This window comes from Halichoerus grypus, chromosome 13, assembly GCF_964656455.1.
Source record: "Halichoerus grypus chromosome 13, mHalGry1.hap1.1, whole genome shotgun sequence".
Taxonomy (NCBI): Eukaryota; Metazoa; Chordata; class Mammalia; order Carnivora; family Phocidae; genus Halichoerus; species Halichoerus grypus.
The window spans coordinates 78944277-78969699 of NC_135724.1; the positions used below are offsets into that span (position 1 = coordinate 78944277).

At 45.7% G+C, this 25423-nt stretch overlaps 3 protein-coding genes across 13 annotated transcripts in view; 2 read left to right on the forward strand and 1 right to left on the reverse strand.

The window, feature by feature from the left end:
* ANKRD13A (ankyrin repeat domain 13A) overlaps positions 1–4826 on the forward strand; it is a 33436-nt gene extending 28610 nt beyond the window's left edge. For all 6 annotated transcript variants that reach the window (XM_078060879.1, XM_078060880.1, XM_078060882.1 and 3 more), the window contains 3 exons: positions 443–603; positions 2136–2203; positions 2813–4826. In XM_078060879.1, coding sequence (XP_077917005.1) covers positions 443–603; positions 2136–2203; positions 2813–3008 — 425 coding nt within the window. In that variant the 3' untranslated portion in view covers positions 3009–4826. The remainder of the gene's footprint in view (positions 1–442; positions 604–2135; positions 2204–2812) is intronic.
* A 2311-nt stretch (positions 4827–7137) lies between these two features.
* LOC118528560 (uncharacterized) lies at positions 7138–12297 on the reverse strand. Its single transcript, XM_078060891.1, has 2 exons — positions 12109–12297; positions 7138–8454 (listed from the first exon to the last, which is right to left on the reverse strand). The coding sequence occupies exons 1-2, from the start codon at positions 12239–12241 to the stop codon at positions 8369–8371; spliced, it is 219 nt and encodes a 72-aa protein (XP_077917017.1). The 5' UTR covers positions 12242–12297; the 3' UTR covers positions 7138–8368.
* A 30-nt stretch (positions 12298–12327) lies between these two features.
* LOC118522701 (uncharacterized) overlaps positions 12328–25423 on the forward strand; it is a 41808-nt gene continuing 28712 nt past the window's right edge. For 4 of the 6 annotated variants that reach the window (XM_078060889.1, XM_078060885.1, XM_078060890.1 and 1 more), the window contains exon 1: positions 17366–18086. In XM_078060889.1, the coding sequence (XP_077917015.1) occupies positions 18056–18086 (31 nt within the window). In that variant the 5' untranslated portion in view covers positions 17366–18055. Of the gene's footprint in view, positions 12527–17365; positions 18087–25423 lie in introns of those variants that run through there. The other 2 variants (XM_078060887.1, XM_078060886.1) reach the window with 2 other exon arrangements.

Genomic DNA, 25423 nt, shown 5'->3' on the forward strand with positions numbered 1-25423 from the left:
CATACTTTCTTTTACGTGTTTACTGTATTTCATAAAAAAGGGAAAAATACAAAGAGACCTTGGTGTGACTGTGTACCTACATCGCATTTCTCAAAGGACATACAAGGAAATACTGGTTACCTCTGGACTTTGGAGATAAGAGAAAGGGTATAGGGAGAGAGACATCTTTATTTTTTTATGACCATGAGTTAATTTTATTATTAAAAAACCAAAAACAGAAAAAACCCCAAGACCAAAAGAAAAAGGCAGTATTTTGGTACCTTTCTCTGTGAAGGTTATTGGTCCTCAAAATCTCTCTCACATAGTAGCAAACCTTGATTTTAATCATTTTAATCCTTTTGTTTTTTAATCGAACAAATTTTTATAAATTTTAAATTCTAAGTTTGAAGTGGAATTTTATTCTGCTGATTCCGGCACCGGACTGTTACCCTTTGTGTTTCAGCTTCCCAGGTGGCAAACTTTGAGGTGGATCAGTCTGTATTTGAAATTCCAGACTCTTACCACGTTCAAGACGATGGCAGAAATGTGCACTTACAAGACGAAGATTATGAGATAATGCAGTTTGCCATCCAGCAGAGTTTACTGGAGTCCAGCAGGAGCCAGGTGCACTTGGCGGGAGAGACGGCAGGGCATGGGAGGGTTCAAGTTGTAGCTGACTTGTGAGACTCACTGTACATCACAAGTTGGGCATATTCACAGTGTTTACAGAGATTCTGTTTTCTGCACCTGGTCTTTCCCAAAAGCTTCTTATGTGACACGATGTGCACAGCCCCAGTCAGCATCATTCACAGGATGTCTCCCAACAGACTTTCCTTCTCCTTAGTTCACCGACGCAGCCCACAATCACGTATATTTCGGAGTAGGCTGTCTGATTTGCCAGTACTGAAATCGTAGGTCCACGCTAGCATACACCATCCTGTTTTTTCTAGAATATTGTCCACGTGTCGGTCGTCTTGTAAGAAGGCATGTGGATTTGAATCCCAGCTTCCTCCCAAAGGAAAACCAGTCACTGTGTTGTGGTTGCTCAGTGTGTGATGAAAATGGTGGTTGATTCTCTGTTAAGTTTGTTTTTTACTCCTGTGTTTTATTCTGTTGCAAGGGGTGTAGTTCCAAACTGTCAGAGTCTCGAGCTAAGGGTAGAGCTAAGGGTAGGGCAGGCCAGGGTAGGAACAGCTGCCCTTGGTCTCCTCAGGTGGTTCTTCCTCCAGGTGTCACCTGCCTGGGACAGTGCAGAGCCTGAGCTCCTCCTCCCCCAGCGTCAACTCCTTCCATCCCCGCCCTCCTGTGGCTTCCTGATTCTGCTGGGGTGGGGGCTCTTTCTATGTCCCCACCTTTTGGTGTCCTGGGCTCTGCTGTTTGTTCCTTGGTTTCTTGTTTCCTTCCATCGCTCATTCAGCACATGTTTGCAGAGTGGGGATTCTTTGGTGAAGCAGCCCCGGCCCCTGCACTCACAGGCCCCCTAAGCTTTGACAGTGGTACCCACACTCCTGCTCACGGGCTACCAAGCTCAGGTTTTTGGCATTCTGGTTTTGTTCTTGAGACTCTGAGGTTGGACAACGTGCGCCCTTCCCCTCCTCCATTCCCCATCGATCCATTCTTTGAACGATTCAGTTTTCTGAAGCTGCTGGGCCAAGGGCCGCACCCAGAGCCAGCATATTCCCTTTGGGAAAAGCCCAGCTCCCGGACCTCATTGTCCCTCCAGTGCATCTTCCTGCCCCTTCTGTAAGTTAGCTTATGCCCCCCACCCCCGATATCTGCATAAACCTTGCTGACCATAAATTTTGCAAAAGGGAGTGGCCAAAGTCAAAGATGACAAATGTTGAATTATGTATTGTCATCTCACTTTACAAGAATGACCTCTTGTTCCTTTAAACTTTGCCCAGGGCTGTTTTGGATAGATTCTGTGTCAAGCATGAGAGGCTGTGGCCATTAAGCAGGGTAGTGTTCCACATTCTACCTGACATTTAGGTGTCGTTTTTGAGATCACCCACGTCCCTATTCATTTTTCATGCGGCGTTATCAGTCACGGACATGGAAACATTTAAAATTTTGTTCTTGCTGCTTTCGTCTCCTTACTGGTATGACACCCATTCCTTCCAGCAGGTATTCATGTCCATCATGTTTGTTCTTCGCAGGAACTTTCAGGACCAGCTTCGAATGGAGGGATCAGCCAGACACATGCCTATGACGCCCAGTATGAGAGGTGACTGGCGTGACTCTTAAGGATGAAACTGAGGCCGACACAGGCACTTAGTGTTGATATGGTTGTTGACTAGTTCACAGGCCAGTGCCATTGGCAGACAGGCACCCAGTAAATGCTTTGCTTCAGTGGTCTGATCTTCTACAAAGAATGTATGCTCACACAGGATCTAGATGTCCTCAGTGGGAAAAGTATATACAATTTTAAGAATGAGGAGGCTTTGGGGAACAGATCCGGAGATGAGTAGATTATCTTTTTAAAGGAGGGGTAAAGACTGCAAAGATGTGTTTTATGGAGTATTTTCAGGTACTTCAGGCGTCTATGAAAGCCTACTGAAGGAGAACTTAGGTTTTGCTTTAAAACAGATCCAAATTCAGTTCCTGACTCCATCACCTAGCAGCTGGGTGATCCTGGGCAGCTTTGTTCGCCTGTCTGAGCCTCAGGTTTCTCACGTCTCCAGGGTTACAGGGGATTGAATGGCAACGTGCCCGTGGGGCGCGTATAAAGTGCGCGGCATGCTGTGCTCTCGGGAGGCAGTTAAATGTAGATGCTGCTGCCGCCCTGATGATGCTGGTCATCGGTTTCTTCTTTCTGCCTCTTTTCCCCGCACAGGGCCATCCAGGAGAGCCTCCTCACCAGCTCAGAAGGCCTGGGCCCCGGAGCCTCGAGTGAGACGAGCCGTTTTGATAGCGACTTGCAGCTGGCCATGGAGCTCTCTGCCAAAGAGCTGGAGGAGCGGGAGCTCCGGCTCCGGGAGGAGGAGGAGGAGCTCCAGCAAGTCTTACAGCTGTCTCTCACGGAGAAATAGACCTTCCTGCTCACGGGCTGCACCAAGCAGAGGTTCTGGGCTGCACTCAAGTGCGGCATCGCCAGTGCCCTGGGGCCGAGGGACCGCACCTCACATGGATGCGGCCCACGGCAGCTGCCCTTCCTTTCCACAGAGGTGCCACACCAGGGGCTCCCAGGTCCATCCCTGACACACACCCCCCACCTCCCCGGGTAGGGGCTGGGGACCCACAGGCCCCATCTCCAGGCTAAGGGGAAGACAGCATTGGCACTTTCCATTGGCTGTGTTGGCTTGCAGGTCACATTTTTACTACCAGCTTTAGACAAAAACCCCAATCCCCGCAAGTTTGTAGATTAATTTTTATCAAGGAGTGATAACAAAACAAGTTACTGCAGAGTCAGGGTGCTTTTATATATGACAGCAGCAGCCTTTGTAGAGCGTGGTTTATGAGAATTTATGAGACACGTCTTCACAGTTCACCAAAGAAATGGATAATCTGTGCCGATCTACTTGTTTTTACCTTTATACAGGATTTCTAGGACACTATCCCTGCTCCTCCTCCATCTCCACCTTATTCCATCCCTCCCACCCCCAGCCAGAGTTCAAGAGGAGACATATAAACGCTATGTTTTAGATTAGGCTCAACTATTTGCAGCATCACATTAGGATATACAAATGACCACGGATGTTGCCTTAGCCTTAAAAATTACCGGTAGTTTCAAACCACCTCACTCCACGCTGAGGGGTCTGATTTGAATTTCTAAAGGCACTTCCTTTGAGAGCAGGATCCTCTAGGCTAAATCCAAGGCAGCTAATCCTGGCCCCAAAGGAGCAGTGAGGAGAGCCTGAGGCTTGTTCTCGAAGGGGGCAAGCTGGCCAAAACACTGGACAGCACAGAACCAAACCAAGTGTGTTCCGCACCCTCCCTAGGGACAGACTGCCATGGGGAGGCCAAGGGAGACCCCACCCCAGGCCTAGGCTCACTAGAGAGGAAGGGGTGGCCTTGCAGTTCGGAAGGGAGCTACGAGCGGAACTCAATAGCTCCGCATTCAAAAGGGAAAATGAGGATTCCGCATTGCTTTTTAGAGTTCAAATCAACATCTTTCTGGATAAATATATTTTGTAACAGAATCTTTTTATTATTTTTAAAAGATAGAAAAACAACTACTCCCATCAGTAGCAATACAAGGGTATACGTTTTCACCAGACTTTCTCAGGCCTTTTTTGGATACCTTTAGTAGTTTAACCAGTTGATCTGACCCTTGTGTAAAGAAGCACCGCACACCCCACAGAAGAGCCCCGGGGAGGAGAGCTGAGGGGCCGCACTCTGGCCTGTCTCTTCGTCCCCACAGGCTGCACTGACGTAACCCGGTCACAGTGGCCTCCTCAGCTCTGCGTTCGTCTCCCCTCTGCCGCGCTGCTTTCAGGATGGGGGGAGAGACAGAAACTACGCTGCACTTGGCGTTGCTCTTGGTCGCAGAGCCCCGCGCTTTGGACGGCACACAGCCGCCGGCCGTCTCTGTCCCGGTGCCACCCGGACTCCTCCTGCGGCGCCCCGCGGGGTGCAGACGCGCAGCCCGGCGTCCTGTCGGCTCCACGTTCGCCCCGAGCGAGGACGCGTGCTGGGAACGGCCGCGGCCGCATCGCTTCCTGGGCTGAATCACAGTACCATCGGTGTTTGCATTCCACGGTCCTGCCTCCTGAGGAAGACGCCTCCCCGGGAAGTCAGTTAAAAAGGGCCCGAGCCTTGTGCCAGTCAGCTGCAGCGTCTTCCACCTCTGTGCTCGCTCTCTGAACATGCCAATAAAGACTGCTTCCCGACAGGGTGCTCGTACAGTAGCCTAGCCAGCCTTTGGGTCTTTCTTTCCACGTGGTTTCTCCAGTGGCTCACTGTCCCCACACTTCCTGCTTCGTGTGTGACTGGGACAGGGCACTGCCTCGCGACGCTCGGCGTCCGTTTCGAAGGCGACCTGCTCCTCTCAGCCTGCCCACCCAGGGTCGTACAGTCCGCACGCCCCCCTGCTACTCGTTTCACGTGGAAACTGAGAGCCGGCCAGCGCTGGGGCTGCCAGGACACACTGCGCTGGTCCTGCAGGAGGTGGGCTGGCTCTTGTGGAGTCCGGGGAGCCGCGCCAACATCAGGTCGCTCATGGGACTGAAGATGCTCCCCTCTGAGGCTGCAGTGCTCGGTGAGGCTGTTCTTAGAAGGTCAGGTACTAATTTGGGCTTCCAGATTTAGCCTACACCCAATTACGTTGGTATTAAAAAACGGGGGCGTGGGCACCTGGGTGGCTCAGTCGGGTAAGCGTCTGCCTCCGGTCCAGGTCATGATTCCAGGGTCCTGGGACCGAGTCCCTACATCAGGCTCCTTGCTCAGCGGGGAACCTGCTTCTTCCTCTCCCCCTGCCCTTACCCCCTGCTTGTGCTCTCTGTTTCTCTCTCAAATGAATAAAATCTTAAAAAAAAAAAAAAAAAACCAACACATAAAAACACAAACGGAGGCAGTGACCAGTGAAAAACATTTGGGCTCCAGAAACAAGGTCTTGGTATTTCCAGGAAGATGTGAAGGAGCTGCTTTGCTTTGGGGGAAAGTAGAAAATACTCTGAGCCAGTGGGGCACTATGAAGAAAACTCCATCGCCTTAGGCCAAGGGACGCAATACCTGTGGATTACTTAATAAAAAAACTAATAGTTTCTTCACCTTCAGGTTCACTAAAGCTTAGGTAGTTCAATACCAGCAGGAAACTGAGCCACTTCTGCATGGAAGACAGTGCCAGGAACTAAGTATAACAAAGTGCTTTAGACATTCTCCACGAGCAAGCTCGACACACCGTACGTAACGTGAGGTGTCTGCCTCTCAAGGAAGCGAAGTCTGCTCCACATAATGACCGGAAAGAGACAGACAGACTCGCTGTACCCACAGGTTTCCTGCTGAATGCCGAAGACCTCAAGGAAAACGGGCTGCAGGACAGCCGCCTCACGGGAAGATTCGCAGTGCAGTTAAGTGATGGGGTTCAAAGTCCAAACTAGGCCCACGTCTGGAAATGTGTGGATTTCAGATTGAGGTCCAGCTGAAAAAAATGTAATAAGACTTCCAGAGACCCCAAATCCCAAGCAGCACTTACATATTTATTAATCTCTATTTTAAAGTTAAGATTAAGATCAGCCATTTTTATGATTGGTATAAATGAAGTGAATACGTTCATTTGGGTACACGGTAGGTATTCTGAGCACAGTTCAATTCAGGAGGCTTAGGCTGCCTCCCCACCCCGTATCCCCAGAGACGCAGGTAAAGGAAATAATGCCACTTGAAAAGTACTAGTGGTCAGTCCTGGTGCATAAAAGTTTTCAGTAGAGTTCTGTGTTCTCTCTCCCAGAATTGAGGTTTGTATCCTTACTCATCTCTGTAATAAGCCTCTTTCTACAAAGATTACTCTGTCCGCCTTTTGCTTGAAATCTCATGCTGAACAGATGGTATTGTTGCAATGAAGACGTAGGCTGGGTTTTGGATTTGTACATGGAGTAACTATTGCAAGGTTGTTTCAGAAAACTGGAACATGATTCTATGTAAGCTGCCTAGTGATTACTGAGCAAATGGCAGTTTACAAGGTTGGTTAATGGGCCTACCAAGTTTTTACTGTTTCCCTCTAAAATCCTAAAAATGCCAATTTTTTAGGCAGTGTATCAAAATATGGCGTTCCAGATGAGGTGGGGATGCACCCTCCTGGGACTTAGCTGTCAGTGCCAGCCTCTCAGAATCCTACCTGCTTCTCTCTGCAGTCCATCAATAACCCTGTTTTTTTATGGGACAGGCCAAAGGTGGTGACCCCACCCTTGTTGGTACTGGTTTCACGGTGTTTGATCTTCATCATAATTAAGAAAGATAAGGTGTGTACAGCACCACTTCGCAGATGAAAAAAACCGAGGCTCTGCAGAAGCAGGGACACAAATCCAGGTCTTCAGACCCCTGGCCCGGCCTGAGAGATGACTTGTGGCTCAGTCTCCCGAAATAATACCTTGTCTTGGGGCAACTGTCTTACTTCACATATAAATTTTAAAATGCAACTTCACGGCGCTTCCCTGAGTAGATCAGATGCGAACACACACCTGTACTTTAGAGGCTTAGAAAATAATCACTAGGAGTCAAACAGCATGTAAGATTTTACTTTAATTTTAATCGACACTTTGCTCAAAAGCACAGAACGGTGAACGTTTCAATGGCTCAATGTTAGGGTTACACACAAAATCCTTAAGTCCAACAGTTACAGTATCCCACATAAGTTATTTCACATTCAGTGTGGGTTGTTAAACAAAACAAAACAAAACACATCAGTGCAGTGACTGGAATACAAGACAAGCATTTCAGTTTAATAACAAAGAAAATTAAGCCTAGCACCTTTAAAATAAATACTGATAACCACTTTGTAAGTACAAAAGTATCTTTTCAATAGGAAAAAAAAAATCCAGTTCAACAATGCAAAATAGCAGCATTTTCAAGGTTGAGATGAAATCTGTGTTAACACACATCCACCCGCCACTCGGCCTCCTACCATGAACACACACTTCTGTGGGTTGAGGACCTGCCCACCCAGGGCTAAAAAGAGCTCCTGCTGAGTTTCTTTTCGATTCCAAATCTGAAAAGCTGCCACAAGTTTGAGGCCAGGGGCTGGAAAGGCTTGCGTGCAGCCCCAGGGAAATCCATGTGCTTCAGCAGGATGGAGCTCTTTTTCAGATGGGCCAACCAGTAACATTTCCAGCCCAACTCCGAGCCTTGCAGCCCCAGGCTGCTCCTGGTCACAGGCCTAGCTGATGTGACCCCGAATTCGGGGGGGGGGGGGCACGCAAGTGCAGAGCCCGATGTGGCACGAGGAGTGACGGCCTAAGTTCCCTAGAGCCGACACTGCTCTGCAACCAGGGCAGTCCAGGCCAACACAATCTAACTAAACACAGACGTGATTCTTAACCCCACTGTGGTCAAATGGTTCTCAAGGACGGAATGTCTACATGTTAAGTCTTCCCCCTACGAATATTTTCAAACATTCAGGATTAGTCCTTTCCAGTGTGGTTTTCCCACCACTTGTATAGTTAACTGTCTTCCCATCTTTATACTGAAACTTGGAGCTTCAGGTCTTACTTGTAACAAGTGTTAAGTGCAGCCAGATATACAAAGAAACACCAAGAAGCAGACTCTGTTATTTACATTACAGCATTAGGAAAAAATAACTGCCAGATGTTTTTTCTAAATCATTTCACATTTACCAACTGTCCAGACTGAAGGTCATTTCCAAGTGGCAAAGCTCTGATTCCAACTTCTCCAATGACCCATGTGCAACACAATTTATTCTTTTCCCCAATACTCGTGGAAGAACTTCGCTTGGCTGTCACCGACGCCGAATGGGCTTGTAGACACAAAGTGCCATAAGGATCATGGTCACCAGCAGGATGCTGAAAATGGTTCCCATCAACACTGCAAAAGGAAAACAGGTTACCTCCTAACGGCAGCTCCATGTTCTGTCATTCATCCATTCTTTGACGATGATTTGTCAAGTGCCGCTCAGTGCCGGGCACTGTGCCAGGTGTGTGGGAAACAGCCACCAACAGATTCTCTCTTGGGATGTTTCGGGGGAGGAAATGTAATCAAGTAAGAGCAGCTCACGGGGCCTGAAGAAATGTGACAGTGACGGGGGCAGGGGCCTGGGGGGTAACAGTAGGTAGGGCAGTAGAGAAAGCATCTGAGGAGGTGACACGCAAGCTGGGACCGCGATGAAAGGAGGAAGCCAGCCCCATGAAGATCTGCAGGGAGAGCACTGTGGCCCCGAGGGTCAGCAAAAGCAAGCCCTCGGAGCCAGACAAGCCCAGAAAACCAATGAACAGAAAGAGGCAAGCATGGCTGAGGGGGAAGAAGCAAGGCAGGAAATGAAGCCAGAGAGCAAGGCTGCAGCTAGTTCACGCAGGGCCTCGTGCCCATGAAGGCAGCATGGGTTTACTGCAGGTTTAAAGGGAGGGCCGAAGGCAAAGAGTGACATGATCTGATTCAGTTGGGAAAACAGCTCCTTCTGGCTGTACGGAGAACCATCCGATCGTAGGGGACAAGAACAGAAGCAGGGAGCCCAATGTTTTTAAAGCCATTCATAAAAACTGGAGATGAAAAAAAGAGTAAAGCATTTCAATCTCTAGAAGAGACAAAGGCCTTCTGACCCAAGAAGCAATGAACTAACTTCACAAACCTATTCCATTTTGGAGTCAATTTCACGTCTAAAATCTCCAGGGTGCTCAGGTGAGAAATGGGGCCTCCCAACTGATCACTCAGGTTGAGCTCCGGTATAGGACTAGACCTAAGGCTTTCATGTAACCAGCAACCCACTGAAGGGAAGGGCAACCCCATTTGTGTGACCACCTCAGAGCTCTTACGAGAGTTCCAAGTGTTCCCTTTACCGAGCAAGTGTACATTTGTTTGTAAGGATGTGGGCCCATCCCAGGTTCCAGTGGGAGCCTAACCATGGCTGTTCTCCAGTGTGGCTACTGAAAAAAACAAGATTTGACCACAGTTTTATGTAAATCCGTAATCTGGGTGTATTTGTGACCCCTACAAAATGCCCCCACATGGAACCCAGTTATTTAAACAATGACCATATAGAAACACTTCTTTCGGTGAGGAAGGGGAAAAAAGACGTGGGTGACAAAGACAACCTACTACCCATACAAGCTAAATGTCCTATCTCAAAACAGGCCTTGTTACCTAAATACTTGCTCTTATTTTCAAAGTCTTGAATTCCACAAATTTCTAAGGTTCTCACTGCAATTGGACCTCAAGTAGCCTTACGCCATTTAAACCATTTTCTTGAATTTGACATTCTGAAAGGACTCTCAAAAACAAAACAACCCCCCCCCCCCGCCCCAAAGCAGGAATGCAGGGGGCTGGAAGTGGAGAATGGAATCTCAAAAGCATTTGAAAAGGTTTAAAATCATGGGTTCTTAGGTACATAATGTCCATTTGGATAGCTAACCATTTGGGGCTTGATGAATTCTCCCATTCTTCATCTTTTTACCTCTCCTGCACTTTGCACATAGTTATTAGTTGCCTGAACGGTAGGCTCAGGCAGAACCTAAGACTATTTAGGCCCTTCCTTACTGGTCACTTCCCATTGCTGAGCTTCGTTTCCTACAGCTATAAAATGTGGCAAGTGAAACCCACCTCAAGAGGGTTTCCTGAAACCCAACTGTGGTAGCCTATGAAAAGCACTCAAGAGGGTGCGGACATAGAACACGCAGACAATAAATGAAAGCTGTTATGACCAAAATAGGCAACGCAGATGGCACATGGTCAAGAATCCAGGGTTTGGGGTCAGACCGTCTGGGCTCCCATCTACACTGACAGGCTATGTGTTCTCAAATAAGTTACACAATCTCTCTGTTTCCTCCTCTGAAAGGAGACAAAAATACCCACTGCACAGGATTGTTTCGGGTAGTGTTTTCCAAACTAGTCCTGTGGTAAAGGACTAGTTTTTATAACTTGTAGCCTGTCCCAGGCCATTACTATGTTCATGATTAGTAAGCAGCTCCCTCTACCTACGAAGCATGTCAGTCCAGCGACACCTAGGACTGGTCTCTACTTGCTTGGATGTTTCAACAGGGTCAAATTGTTAAATTCCTAAACACTATATTTCTGTAGTCCTCTCTTTGCAGATAGTTTGGAGACCCCACTGGTCTGCAGACCACTCTTTGAATAGTATTATTGTACAGTAGTGGTTCTCAACCAGGAGGATTTTGCCCCCAGTGGACAGCTGGTAATTTCCGGAGAGATTCTGATTATCTAGACTGGGAGTCAGGTGTGCTACTGGCGCCTAGTGGGTAAAGGCTGGGAATGCCACCCAACATCTTACAGTGCTCAGGAGTGTGCCTCACCTCCCCCACAAAGAACCATCAGGTCCACCATGTCACAGTACCCAGGTGGAGAAACTCTGCTCCAAAGGACTAAGCAGCAGAACACGTGGAAACCACTCAGCAGGGTGCTAGGTACACAGTAAGTGGCCAATACATAAATTCAATACAGGAATTCATGTAGTGTCAAGAGAATCCAAAAATGATACTACACAGCACAGAGATACAGATGCATCACTGATGTGTAGTGGAAAGAAAGGGCTTTGGCAGAAGAGAAGGAAGATTGCGAATCTTGTCAAGCTTTAAGCTCCAGGACCCCTTCCATGGCCCACGTACACCATATGTACCTAGGCGTGTATTTATATGTCTTTGAGAGCTCCTCCCAAAAGGTATGTTTCAAGCTCCACAAAACCTAGGTTCCAGTGCTGGTTTCCTATGTTCTCTGAAGGTCCTGTGCCCATGAAACCTTTAGTAAGCAGACAGGCATAAAGCGAAAAAAGTTACCATTAATTTACATGGAAAAAATTCTGAGCTTCCCAGACCCCAAAAATAACCTGTCTTAGGCTTTTCTGACACCTTGAGACACATTTTAGCTAAGGGATACACAAAATAAATCGAGAACACGCACAGATACTCACAGACACGTTTCAAAGCCATAGGGGCATGATGCTAAGACGCTGAGTGTAGTTCCGGGCACGGAGTTTGGTGGTGCCACTCTCGCTGCTCGGGGTGTGCAGTGCTAAAAAAAACCTGCTGAGCGCTCTTTTCACTTTTTGCCATTTTTTGTAAAAAGGAAAAATCCTCTTCGGATTTCTTTAGGTTAGCGAAAACAGATACTAACTTGGGTCTTTCCTAAGAGTGAAAGGGCATAACGAGAACTTTCGAAAAGCAGAGTGTGTGGGGGGGTACCAGTACTGGCTCCCACCGCTATCCTAGCTGTGTGAACGTGGGCAAATAACTTCACCTCTCTGAGTTTCATTTTCATCCGGAAAACGGGGCTGCAGTTCTCAGCTTTCTCATTAAGCTACCCTTGTTGCCTAGCCCGGGCCCACGCAGCCAAAGACGGGGCCCGACTCCCAGCTCATTCGCGCAAGCAGGACACAAGCGGAGCCTATCTTGCACCAGGCCTGGCGCGGAGTGGGACGGGCTCAGGGCGGCCGCACCTGCACCCGCGGCCCCCCACGTCCCCTCCTCCCCCACGTCCCGTCCACCCGCCGCCAGCCGGCCCGCGGCCGCTCACCCAGGTTCTGCCCACGCAGCACGGCGTACGGACGACTGCGCTCCGGCGGCTCCACGGGGCTCGGGGCCTCCGCCTGCCGCGCCAGGAGGCTGCCCAGGCCGAAGAACAGCCACCAGCACACAAGACGCGACATCTTTCCCTGCCGCAGCGGCGGAGAGCTCACTTCCGCCAAAAGCCCCGCCTCCGTCCCCGCCCCCGTGACTCCTTCCGCCGCTGCCTCCGCCCACCCGGCGTGGGCGTTGCCAGGGTAACCATACGCCTGGGCAGAGTGTTGCCCTGTCGCGCGAGGTTCCTCCGGGATTGACATTCCCCTTGGCCAGCGTTTCCGCCCGGGCCAATTTTTAGCGGGATCACCGGTCCGTCTGGGGCAAACGTCCATCTCGATCACCATTCCGCCGTGACCAACGTTCCCCTTTTTGTGAGTACCAGGCGGGCCTCTTTCCATACAGGGCTTTTGGGTCTGTTTTTGGGCCTATCGAAGATTTTTTAATGAATCCTTGTATTTTCTTATTAGATCTTCGCTACAGGCCCAAGAAATAGACACTGTATTGCCATTTGATAAATGCCACCTTCTCAGAAAGCCCTTACCTGGACATCCTTTTCTAAAATTGCAACCCTCCCACTCGCTCAAAATACATACACTCTCCCTACCCTTGTTCCCTCTTTCATCCCCCATCCCTCTTAACTCATCCCCATTTACCTTATACAATTAATGTACACTTGGTTATTTTCGGAGTACCTGCTATCCTCCCTAAAATGTAAGGTCCCCCAAGGCAGTGTTTTCGTTCTTGCTCACTGCTCTGTCCCAGAGCCTAGAATGATAACATAATAGGTGCAGTAAAGGGTTGCTGAATAAATGAGCAAACAGAGCTTAGTTAAGTGTTTGGCTTAAGGCCACACCTCATTTTTAAGGCTTAATTTATAGTGGGGTTAACACTGTTTCCCTCACAATGTATGTGTGATGCAAAGAGATGGAGAAACATTCTCTCAACTCTCGATATGGTCCTAGCTTGTGAAAATAAAGAGAAGCCTTGTCAATGTGGACTTCGCATGCTAGAAGGGGAGGCTGGAAGGGACAGTCACAGCACTCAATGTCAGCTATAGGAAGGATTGTCAATTACAGATCCAACCCAAGAATCCTCAACAGGAAAGAATCATCAATTACAGGGCCCAGCAGGAAAAGATGCACATTCCATCTCCTACAAGAAATTGACGACCCCTGCAACCCAGACAACCCCTTAATTCTTGCTTTTCTCCAATGGACTTTCCTTCAAAACAACCTCTCCGAACTTCCTCCTTCTTTGCCATAAAATAAGTCCCTCTCCTTTGTTTGTTGAACTTGTCTATGGTTTTGAATTGCAATCTCTATTAATCCCAAGTAAATGCAATTTTGCTGGTCAAATATCTGATTGTTTTTTTAAACTTTAACAGGAGGTCCCAAAGGGGACTGTCTTAATTTATTTAAAAAAATATATAATAGATGCCTCTCACTCCCCTGATCTCATATAACTTTCATGCTAGTTAGAAAGACAGATATTCAACAATCACACAGAATTACTTAATTCAAAATTGTGATAGATGACATAAGAAGAAATAACAATAATAATAATCAACAATAGTAATACAATACGATAGTAATACAATACAATAATAATCAACAATAGTAATACTGAGTTTAGGCATCTGAAAGGAATATTGCCATTAGGCTGGCAGAGTTCTTTTGTGGAGATCTGTCTGGGAACTGCTGGAATGGAGGGCATGCAACAAAGAAGGAAGGAGAAAACTTCTCTTTAGCCAAGATCAGGGACCTGACTCATTTTTCATGGTGGGTCAATCAGCGCATCCTAATATCCGTGGGTTCCTGCTGTCTTCAAAAGTAGAAAGAAGCCGGGGCGTCTGGATGGCTCATTTGGTTAAGCATCAGCCTTCAGCTCAGGTCATGATCCCAGGGTTCTGGGATCGAGCCCCGTGTTGGGCTCTCTGCTTGGCGAGGAGCCTGCTTCTCCCTCTTCCCAGCTTGTGCTCTCTCTCTCTCAAATAAATAAATAAAATCTTAAAAAAAAGAAGGAAGTAGTACAGCATAGTGACAAGGCCTCCAATCTCAGTCTTGCTGACCACTAGATCACCTCTCTGGGTCTCAGTGTCTGCATCTATAAAATGGGGATGATAATAAGAGCATTTGCTTCTGCATTGGTAGACAATTGAATGAGATAATGCATGTAAATGACACGATACATTATAAGTGATTGAGATTATTCTGGAAGTATTCTGTTATTTTGGATTAATCTGTTATTAGTCTGGAAAATATGTCTTAGAAAAGTGGGCTTAAAATGGACCCTAAAAATCATTGTAGTCTATCTAATAGTTTGTGGATTATTGCAATGCCTAGCTTTATTTTCTTTCTTTGGCTGCCTATCATTTAACCATTTCGGTTTAAACATACACACCCTTCAATAAAAGGATTAGGGGGAAAAAAAGAGAATAAACAATTGTTTAATGAGAATGTACCGTGTGTAATTACACCCCAGGCTCTTTGGCCTCGTTTTTGTTTCTGCTTCAGGATTTTTACTGTTCCCTTTGCCTGCAATGCTTTTCCCTGGGACATGTGCCTGGCAGGCAGCTGTACACCACTGAGGCCTCCGCCCAAGTGTCCATTCTCAGAATGCCCTTTCCGGAGCCCCCGACACAGCCTCCACACTCAGCCCACCTTCTCCTATCGTTGTCATTGCTATCGCAAGTGATTCTGTTCTCTGACCTTTCCCCGTTGTTGCCTGTCTTCCCTACCAAACTGTGAACCCCATGAAGGCAGGACAATCACCAATCTGCCCCTGGTGCCTGGAACAGTCCTGGAAACAGGAACGTTTTCTCAAATGTCTGCCGGGTGGATGTGGAGCAACAATGTAGAGTAAGCAAAAAGGTGAGGGGAGGAAGAAAAACGATAAAAGTATTGAAAATAGCCTGTTTTCTCCACTTAGTAACTTCCCATATATTTGTATATTACTAAAATAGCAGACCATTTACAATTAATATAATAATTTCTACCTCCAAATTCTCACAGCCCTTGACTTTTTAAAAAAAGACTTTATTTATCTATTTGACAGAGAGAGAGAGAACACAAGCAGGGAGAGTGGCAGGCAGAGGGAGAGGAAGAAGAAGACTCCCCACTGAGCAAAGAGCCAGACACAGGACTTGACCCCAGGACCCTGGGATCATGACCTGAGCTGAAGGTAGACGCTTAACCAACTGAGCCACCCAGGGGGCCCACCCTTGACCTACGGATGCTCAGCTTATTGTACTTTGTTTTCTGGTGACTTGTGAATGTCTTATTTCTCTAACTGGACTATAAATTTCTTCCATCAAGGGTGCAGGACATTCGTTTAATTTTAATTTCACATAAACCATGAATAACATTTAGTAAAAGGACATTCCTAACATTGCATGGGGTATCATATTTGTTGTTTACCTGAAATTCAAACATAACTGGGCAATCCTGTGTTTTTATTTGCTAAATCTGACCATTCTACCTTCAGAGCACAATCTGAAACTCATTTGTTTTTGTACGCTTCTTCCCCAAGTTCCTAACGTGGTGTGTGCTTTGCACACAGTAGGTGCTCAGTAATGCTTGTGTAATGAATACTTGCACGATCACAGATTGTAGTGTTTATCTGTGATATCCAAGTCCCTACATTTCAGGTAGTACATTTCTAGTTATAGTTTTTTCCTGTAAAACATCAACAAAAGCAAAAAATGACAAAATTTTGGGAGTTGCCAATTAACCAATCGATCAACTAATTAATATTGTGATTAAATATACATAACATAATATTTATCATTTTTACCATTCATAAATGTACAATTCAGTGGCATTAAATACATTAATAATGTTGTATAATTACCATTACTGTTATCTATATCCAAAACGTATTCATCATCTTCCACTAAAACGTTCTACCCATTAGACAATAACTCTCTGGTCTACCCTCCCCCAGGCACTCTATTCTACTTTCTGTCCCTATGAACTTAACTCTTCTGGGTACCTCATGTAAATAGAATCATCTAATATTTGTCCTTCTGTGTCTGGGTCATTTCACCAAATAATGTTTTCAAGGTCCATTCATAGGATCACATATTTCAAAGTTTCATTCCTTTGTGTGGCTGGATAATATTCCATTATATATATTTCTTTTTTTAAGTTTTATTTATTTAGGTAATCTCTACACCCAACATGGAGCTCGATCCCACAACCCTGAGATCACGACCCGAGCTGAAATCAAGAGTCCAACGCTCAAATGACAGAGTCACCCAGGCACCCCCAACCTAGTAGTTTTAAAGTCGTATATCATTGTGGTTTTGATTTGTACTGGGAGGCACCAGTTTTTTAAAAATTTATATTTATTTTTTAATTCCAATATAATTAACCTACAGTGTTATATTAGTTTCATTGCATAATATCACAATTCAACAATTCTTTTTTTTTTTTAATAGGCTTCATGCCCACCGTGGAGCCCAATGCAGGGCCCAAACTCATGACCCTTGCTAGGCTGATCAGAAAGCCAAGGTGGCTTCAAACAGACTTGCTGGCCTCTGTGGCCTGGGAAAGTTGTGGTTCTTCATTCCTTAAGGTGAGCGGCCTGCAAATCTCAAAGCAAGGCAGTTAGTTCTGTTACAGGTCAAGGGCCTTAGGTCAGCAAGTAAGGAGTGTGTTCACTTGAGGCAAGTTACCCCCTGAGACCAGATGGAGTGCTGTTAGGGCATCATGGTCATTTTCTGGTGAGAGCCACGTTCCTTGTTCATAGCTGCTGCCTTCTTGCTTTGTCATGGTGGGAGGGACAAGGGAACTCTGTGGGATCTCTCTTTTTTAAAATTTAATTTAATTTTTTAAAAGGTTCTATTTATTTATTTGAGAGACAGAGAGAGCACGAGCAGGGCAGAGGGAGAGGGAGAATCAGACTCCCGGCCAAGCAGAGAGCCCAGTGTGGGGCTTGATCCCAGGACTCTGGGATCATGACCTGAGCTGAAGGTAGTCGCCCAACCGACTGAGCCACCCAGGCGCCTCTGTGGGATCTCTTTTTTTTTTTTTAAAGATTTTATTTATTTATTTGAGAGAGAGAGTGAGAGACAGAGAGCACGAGAGGGAGGAGGGTCAGAGGGAGAAGCAGACTCCCCGGCTGAGCAGGGAGCCCGATGCGGGACTCGATCCCGGGACTCCAGGATCATGACCTGAGCTGAAGGCAGTCGCTTAACCGACTGAGCCACCCAGGCGCCCTGGGATCTCTTTTATAATCCCATTTGTGAGGGCTCCACCTTCATAACCTAATCACCTCCCAAGGCCCCACCCCCTAATGCCATCACATTGAGGGTTAAGATTTCAGTATATGGATTTAAGGGGACACAAACATTCAGACCATGGCAGGGATTATTCACAGTAATGCAAAATAGGGGCACCTTGGGCAATAAAGAAGGGGGGGGTCATGTTTGAGGTGATTCCACTGAGATGTTCAAGAAGGCTCGGGATATCCCATAGTGAAGATAGAATGAATTCTGTTTTTGCCTGCCCAGACTCTATTCCCCACCTTCCAATTATTGCAGGGGACCTGTGGGGAATCACCCATCCTTCCAAGTTTGTAGGGTAATACACCTCATTCCTAGCGCCACCAGTGAGCACATGAGCCAGCTGTGACCAATCAGCATCAGCCATCCCTCTGGCTACAGCGATTGGTTCAGAACCTGGAGCATGCGACTCGGATGGTTTTTTGGGTTTGTTTTTGTTTTGTTTTTTGTTTTTTGTTTTTTTTGCCTGAGTTGTTAAAGGCCATTTGGGGCCTCTGTTGGGACGATGGAGTCAACCCGGAAGAAAAGAAATCTGAGAGGACCACGGTGATGGAAACGGTGGAAGTCTGATGACACTGAGCATCCGGCCGCGACTCCTGGGCTGGATTTTGCAGTCATGCAGAATTCACGTGCAGTCATGCAGTCACGTAAGCCAATCGATTTCATTTTTTGCTTCAGCTTGTTTGTTGAGTTGGGTGGCTGTGATTTTCACCCAAAGGGGTCCTGACACGTGGTGGATGCAGAGAAGCCTGAGGGGAAGAAGAAGTACTCCAGTTATCTTAGCAAACGGAATGGCTGTCTCAGTGGCTGACCTGTCGGGTCAGCTAACCCAACCATCTGCACTCTCGCCTCCTCCCTCCGACTGGGGCAGTTCATCTCAGTGCGCGTGGTCGTCCAACAGGAATCCCCGTATGGCCTTCATGTCCTTTAGACTATTTTTCTTACGTGGGCATTGAAGAGTAGGTTTTGAAAATGTTAAAACTCCGGCAGAAGTGGAGTGTCAGATGATGACGGGGACTGGCTTCCAAAAAAGTTATATATTTAAAATACAGCTGCAAACTGTATATTTTTCAGCTACATTTAGAGCAGAGAAGCAAGGGTCTCCTGTACCATTTGTCCCTTCTGTTGTTGATTAAGGTTGCCTTTTTTATTTTCCTCAAACAGAATCATGTTTATGCTCTTATGTCCTGAGACAGGGTGAAATTTAGCTCTGTTAATATTTTAAAACCATCAACTCTGGCAGCTTTTGCCTTCTGCCAATCCGAGTACACCTACTTTGAGCACTTCTAAAGTTACATATTTTGTTTGTTTGAGGACACCAAGTCACCACTGTATTCCAGAGACTTGTGTCCCTCGCCAGGGAGTTTTCTGTGCAAATGAACCTTCTTCTTCTTCTTTTTTTTTTTTTTGCTATAATGCCCTTTCAAAGTTTGTTTTAAGACTCAGGAACTAACTCCAACAAGTAAACCATTTGGAATCTGTCACCAAACACTTTTTCTTCCAATCAACAGGAAACAAACATGAGTTCATTTGATGATAAAGAATGATCTCGGGGCGCCTGGGTGGCTCAGTTGGTTAAGCAGCTGCCTTCGGCTCAGGTCATGATCCTGGGGTCCTGGGATCGAGCCCCATGTCTGGCTCCCTGCTCAGCAGAGAGCCTGCCTCTCCCTCTCCCTCTGCCTGCCACTCTGCCTACTTGTGCTTTCTCTTTCTCTGTCAAATAAATAAATAAAATCTTAAAAAAAAAAAAAAAAAAAAAAAAAAGAATGATCTCTATGTTCTGCAATTTGTGTGGAAAGGCTCCTGCCCAGGGAGAGGGCAGGGTGGGATAAAGGATCCTTGAAGAAATTACCCTGATACTTAGATTTGCTGGATTCTCAGTATTTCCTTGGGGGGCTGTGACAGGTACTTGTCTTTGCCTCAAGACCCTAAGTATCCACACTTCCACTGACCTGGGGATTGAAGGACACACCTAACTCTAGATTTGAAGGAGTTAAATGAGACATTTGCAAAACAACAGAATTGACAAGTGATTGCATCACTCTTGGATTATGTGACTTGAAGCCACAGTTTTCTCTCTGTACATTTCTAGGGTCTGGAAAGCTGCCACGACCCCATCATTTTCCTTACCACATGCTTCTAACTTTCCTTTTGGAAAGTCTGTTTATTTTCCTCTCTCTGTACCCTGAACTACTCCAGGCAAAAGTAGAATGAGGTGGTTCCAAGCATAGATTCCTTTTTTTTTTAAATTTTATTTTATTATGCTAGTCACCATACATTCCATCATTAGTTTTTGATGTAGTGGTCCATGATTCATTGTTTGCATATAACACCCAGTGCTCCATGCAATAGGTGCCCTCCTTAATACCCATCACTGGGCTAACCCATCCCCCCACCCCCCTCCCCTCTAAAACCCTCAGTTTGTTTCTCAGAGTCCATAGTCTCTCATGGTTCATCCTCCCCTCCAATTCTCCCCCTTCATTTTTCCCTTCCTACTATCTCCTTTATTTTTTTTTAAACATATAATGTATTATTTGTTTCAGAGCTACAGGTCTGAGATTCATCAGTCTTACATAATTCACAGCACTCACCATAGCGCATACCCTCCCCAATGTCCATCACCCAGCCACCCCATCCCTCTCACCCCCCACCACTCCAGCAACCCTCAGTTTGTTTCCTGAGATTAAGAATTCCTCATATCAGTGAGATCATATGATACATGTCTTTCTCTGATTGACTTATTTTGCTTAGCACAATACCCTCTAGTTCCATCCACGTCATTGCAAATGGCAAGAGTTTGGGGGTTTTTTGATGGCTGCATAATATTCCATTGTGTATATCTATACCACATCTTCTTTATCCATTCATCTGTGGATGGACATCTTGGCTCTTTCCATAGTTTGGCTCTTGTGGACATCCAAGCATAGATTCTTGAGCCAATACTCTTGGGGTCAAGTTGTCACTTCACTTCTTTCTAGCAGTGTGACTTAACCTCCATGGGCTTCGGGTCCCTATTCTGTAAAATGGATGTGATAACAGATATTCTGCCTTGTAGGGTTGTTGCAAAGGCTAAATGAGATGATGCTCATGCATGGCGAGTATTTCCCAGACCTAGAACTCAATGCTGGGTCAGCTGTATGCTTAGCCTCCATCCAGACTGTCAGGTTCATTATAATAAGGATGTGAATTTGTATTTATGTGTGCCAGTTTGTTTATGACGACAAAAAGACTAAAAACGCCATGTGTCTCATGTCTGCAGAGCTAGGCTTGATGCAAGTCCTCCAGGAGTCCAGTAATTCGGTACAGTCAGTCCAAAGAGAAAGAGGCGCTGCCTGTTTGAATGGCCTGGACATATACCGGGAGGGCGGGTCAGGATTAGAAGTGCGGTAATGGAGACCTGCCTGTTCTCTCTGCCTTACTCAGGCCCCAGAGCATATCTTACTCCACCAGGGGACAGGAATTCGGCAGACTGACTCAAGCTTTGAGCCCTGGTTTGGCTTCTCTGATCTCAGAAGCACATCAAGATGCTAGGGTTAGTGAGCAGCTGATGGAATTTAGGAGCAAGAGAGATCGCCAGCTCACGGTCTTTTCCAGTTTTTATTCTTTCTACTCCAGTATCAAGACAATGGTTAATTTGAAATCTTGCTTTTAGCAAATGTTTCTGAGCACTAGTGTAAATTGGGAACTAGGCTGCCAATTCATCATCTTATATTTTTTCTTTTTTTATTATGAAGTATAATTGAGATATATCCAGTATAATTGATATACATGTAATGTTATTAGTTTTAGGTGCACAACATATTGATTCGATAATTCTATACATTACTGTGTTCACCATGATGAATGTAGTCACCATCTGTCACCATACAATGTTACTAAAATATTATTATTATTTGAAGATTTTATTTATTTGTTGAAGAGAGAGAGAGCACAAGCAGGGGGAGCGGCAGGCAGAGGGAGAAGCAGGCTCCCCGTTGAGCAAGGAGCCGGACACGGGACTTGATCCTAGGACGCTGGGATCGTGACCTGAGCCGAATGCAGACGCTAAGTACCTAGTCTTAGCTACACACCGAGAAAAATCATGTAGTATATATAGCCGGTGAGCGAATGACATAATTTCATTAGTATATGCTTAGAGAAATACAACTTTGAAAAATGAAATTTCTGTTAACACTGGTTTTTATTTCCTCTGGGACCCATTTTAAACTTTGTTCTAGAAGTGTCTGGTGACTCAGGATGGTAGAAATCGGTAGGGATGGTGTTTGAAATCAAGAATGGGACCTCTGTTTATTCTCAATATGTTTTTCTTTTACCCTCTTCACCTGAAGTTTGGCTAGTGACTCTATTTGGGTGGCAGGGCATCTCCCCTCGTGTCATTTATTTTCAAAAACTGAGTGATAATGTGTGAGACTGGGATTCAACTTTTGAAACCAAGTGTTTACTCTCACGTGCCACCCTCGTCTGGGAAGACAAGCACCTGTCTAGACAGCAGCAGTCGGCCACCGTGCAGCTGCATTGACTCTGAAAGGTCTATGATGACACCGTCACCATGATGACAGGAGATGCACCTCTGCTGTCCTTTCCAACTGTCACTCTTTGAGCTGAGCACTTCAACCCCGTTGATGTGTGTTGCTCTCTCCGAACGGAGCATCTCTGAAGATGGGCAATCTCAATTCCTGCTGCTGTTGTGGTATGTTCTAAAGATCTTCTGAATGCTCTTTGCTACTAATCAGATAGTTAACTCTTTCCAAACTATTTTTCTCATCATTGAAACTTTCCTCTCTCCAACTTGTCATCCAGAGTTATACACATATTTTATAGTTTTGCTTTATTCCTTGATTTCTATTTCTGGTTATTCTACCAAGCTAACTGTCTTGGTTTTTGTCCTCCATTGAGAAAAATGTCCTACTTCCTAGTATATCTTGCACCCCTCACTTGTCACCACTCGGGTCTCATGGGGGGAAAATATGGCAATGTCTGTTTTCATTTAAGTTTTTTTAAATGTCCCAAATTATAGATTCACATTATTATTTCTGAAATTTAGAGTGAACCCAGAAAGGTTGATATGGAGGTTATTTATCATTGTTTCCTCCATGTTTTACAATGTCTTCCCTATACCGTTTCTCCCAAAATGGGTATGGATTTCAGTATTTTGGGGACACGTTGGTTCATTCATATAAATTGTTGCCCGAAAGAGACCCTAAGAATATGAGAGTCTGCGTTTCCATTTATGACCCCTAAATACACGTTTCCATGTCTACTGTGGGTGTAATCCAAAATTACATTTTCTAGAGCTATCAGTGATGTGCTACCAGCCATCCCATTCAGCTCCCCAGAGGTAAGAGTGGTGAAAATAGAATGACTTTTTTTCTCAGTTACCCAATGAATAGCCAGTCTTTCAACAATGCTGAAAGATGGGTAAATGGTTAATGAATCGAGTTAATGAGTGATCGATATCCAAGCACATAGATTGTTAGTAAGGCACAAAGAAAAATAGGTGGTGTAGACACATGAGTAGAGACACAAACTTTGTATATATATGGATAATTGCACACATTTGCACATAGGATTGTAGCTTGAAAACAGAACGAGTCTTCATTAAAGTGGTTTGGATGTAATGTGTTTCTTAGTTCTCCTGAGCTTTCCTCTAGATCTCTTTCCAAAAGCTCAGCTATAGTTTTTTTCGATGAGTTGACAAGGATCTCAGGGACTCATATTTTGTTTGGAGGCACTTCTATTTGTGTGAGGAATAAATAATGCAAGATGGCATTGTTTCACATGTTTTAAAACACAAGACTTTGTAATAGTGACCCTCCCTTACTGTACACTGCGATTCATCTCATTTGATCTGCTGACCATGAGTCAGGCAACTGGAACATTCTAGAGAACAGTCATGGATATTTTTGATCAAGAGCCCCAGAGAGTGGATTCAGGGAGTCAGCAATAGCTTTTTCTTTTTTTTTTTTTAATGTCTCTGATTCTGCCCAAACTAAATTGTTAGGGTAAAATGCTTGTATTTAGGCAAAGCAGCTGTGTGTCACAGGGCCATGGTCTCCAATATTTGAATTCTGCTCTGGAACTTGTGAAAGTGTGAGATCTCAGACAAGATCTATACCCTCTAATTAACCTTCCTGACCACGTGACATGCGTTAATTCATTCAGTGCTCATCACACACATATTCAATGTTTTGTTTACTCTCCCTATTCCCCAGGTGGAGGAATGGAGGCACAGAGATGAATGTGGCCAGGTTCATGAACTCCTATGTAAAGGAGCCAGGATATGAACCCAGGCCTGTCCTCCCAGTGCTCATGCTCTAACTACTGATCTGAACTGCAATTATTACTCAGTCGTAGGATCGTTAGTTACTGTGCAAAGGAGCTTTAGCATCTGTGTGTGTGTCAGGAATTCCCTGAGCTAAGCGAAATCCCAAACACTGTTTATCATTATGAGGTAATCTCAGCGGTCACATAGCCCAGGGAAGCTCTTGAGCCATAGAAGTACAGATCTTGCCAGAGTCATTAATATGAAAAGGACATAGAAAGCCTGGTCAGTTCAAAGCCACGGTTGTGGTCAGTTCAGAGCCGTGATTATGGTCAGTTCAAAGATTCTGAGGCTTTGGAGGCACCATCTAGGGCAACCCAGTCAAACTCTGCTTTAATGCTGGCCTACTCCTGGGCCCCTGGCCTCATTCTGGTCAGAATTGAGGAGACCCTTTAATGGTATTTGATGGCATTGTCAGTATGAGTAAGCCCTAGTAATGCAGAAATCCTGTGAGCCTAGGGACACTCCTGGGACAATGAAAAGTAAGACTTAAAGAACCAGTTCATGATTAGCCTTCCGTCCACTGCCCTCATTGCCATTCTCTTGTAGAGCTGAGTTAGAGAGCTGGTCAGTGCCTGGCCAATCAGTGTCAGGGCATGGCACAAATACAGTAAGAATCAGGAGCATGATGGGCAGTGCCTGGCTGGCTCAGTCAGGGCAGCATTTGACTCTTGATCTCAGGGTCATGTTGGGCATGGTGCCTCCTTAAAAAAAAGAATCGGTGACATAGTGTAGGATATTTGATAACATTCTCCCCATGAGCCCTAAAAAATGCTTGAATGCCATGAACTACACACTTTAGGGACAGAGACCAATAAGAACTCAAACACTCGTGACAGCCTGGTGTCCATCATCCTTGTTTTGACACACTTGTCCAGCTGGGTCAGGGAATGTCCATGCTCCAGTGGGGGCCTTTGCTCCTTAAAGAGCTCTCCCATTGTTGGCTAGTAAGTGCAAGCGTGGAGAGCTGCCATGCTTAATGAATATATACACATAACATCGCAAAGCAAGACTAGAAGAAACACAGCATATAATTAATCATGGTGTTTGGTGTTCAATGATAGGATTTCATTATTTACAAATTGTCAACAATTGATGAGCTTCCTAACAAAGGATGTGTGATTATTATTTTTTTTAAAGATTTTATTTATTTATTTGACAGAGCGAGAGAGGGAACACAAGCAGGGGGAGTGGGTAAGGGAGAAGCAGGCTTCCCGCGGAGCAGGGAGCCCGATGCGGGGCTCGATCCCAGGACCCTGGGATCATGCCCTAGCCGAAGGCAGACACTTAACGACTGAGCCACCCAGGTGCCCCAAGGATGTGTGATTAAACGCAACAGAATGTTGTACCTAGATTTGAATCTAGTCTCACAATAAAAGGTTGCTTATTATCATATGCAAAATAGTATCCAGCAGATGAGAGATAAATGCAAAAGCAGGTCTGGGTGATCCTTAGGGAGAGTCATGACAGGGGGAGCTTCTCCAGGGTGTGGGTATGGAGGGGGCCCTTTATATGTGTTCTTTGTATATTCCCTGATTTTTTAAAAAAAGATTTTATTTGAGAGAGAGCCAGGGAGCAGGAGTGGTGGGTTGGGGGTAAGAGATGAGGGATAAGCAGGCACCAAGCTGAGTGCAGAAACAGAGGCTGGCCTCAATCCCAGGA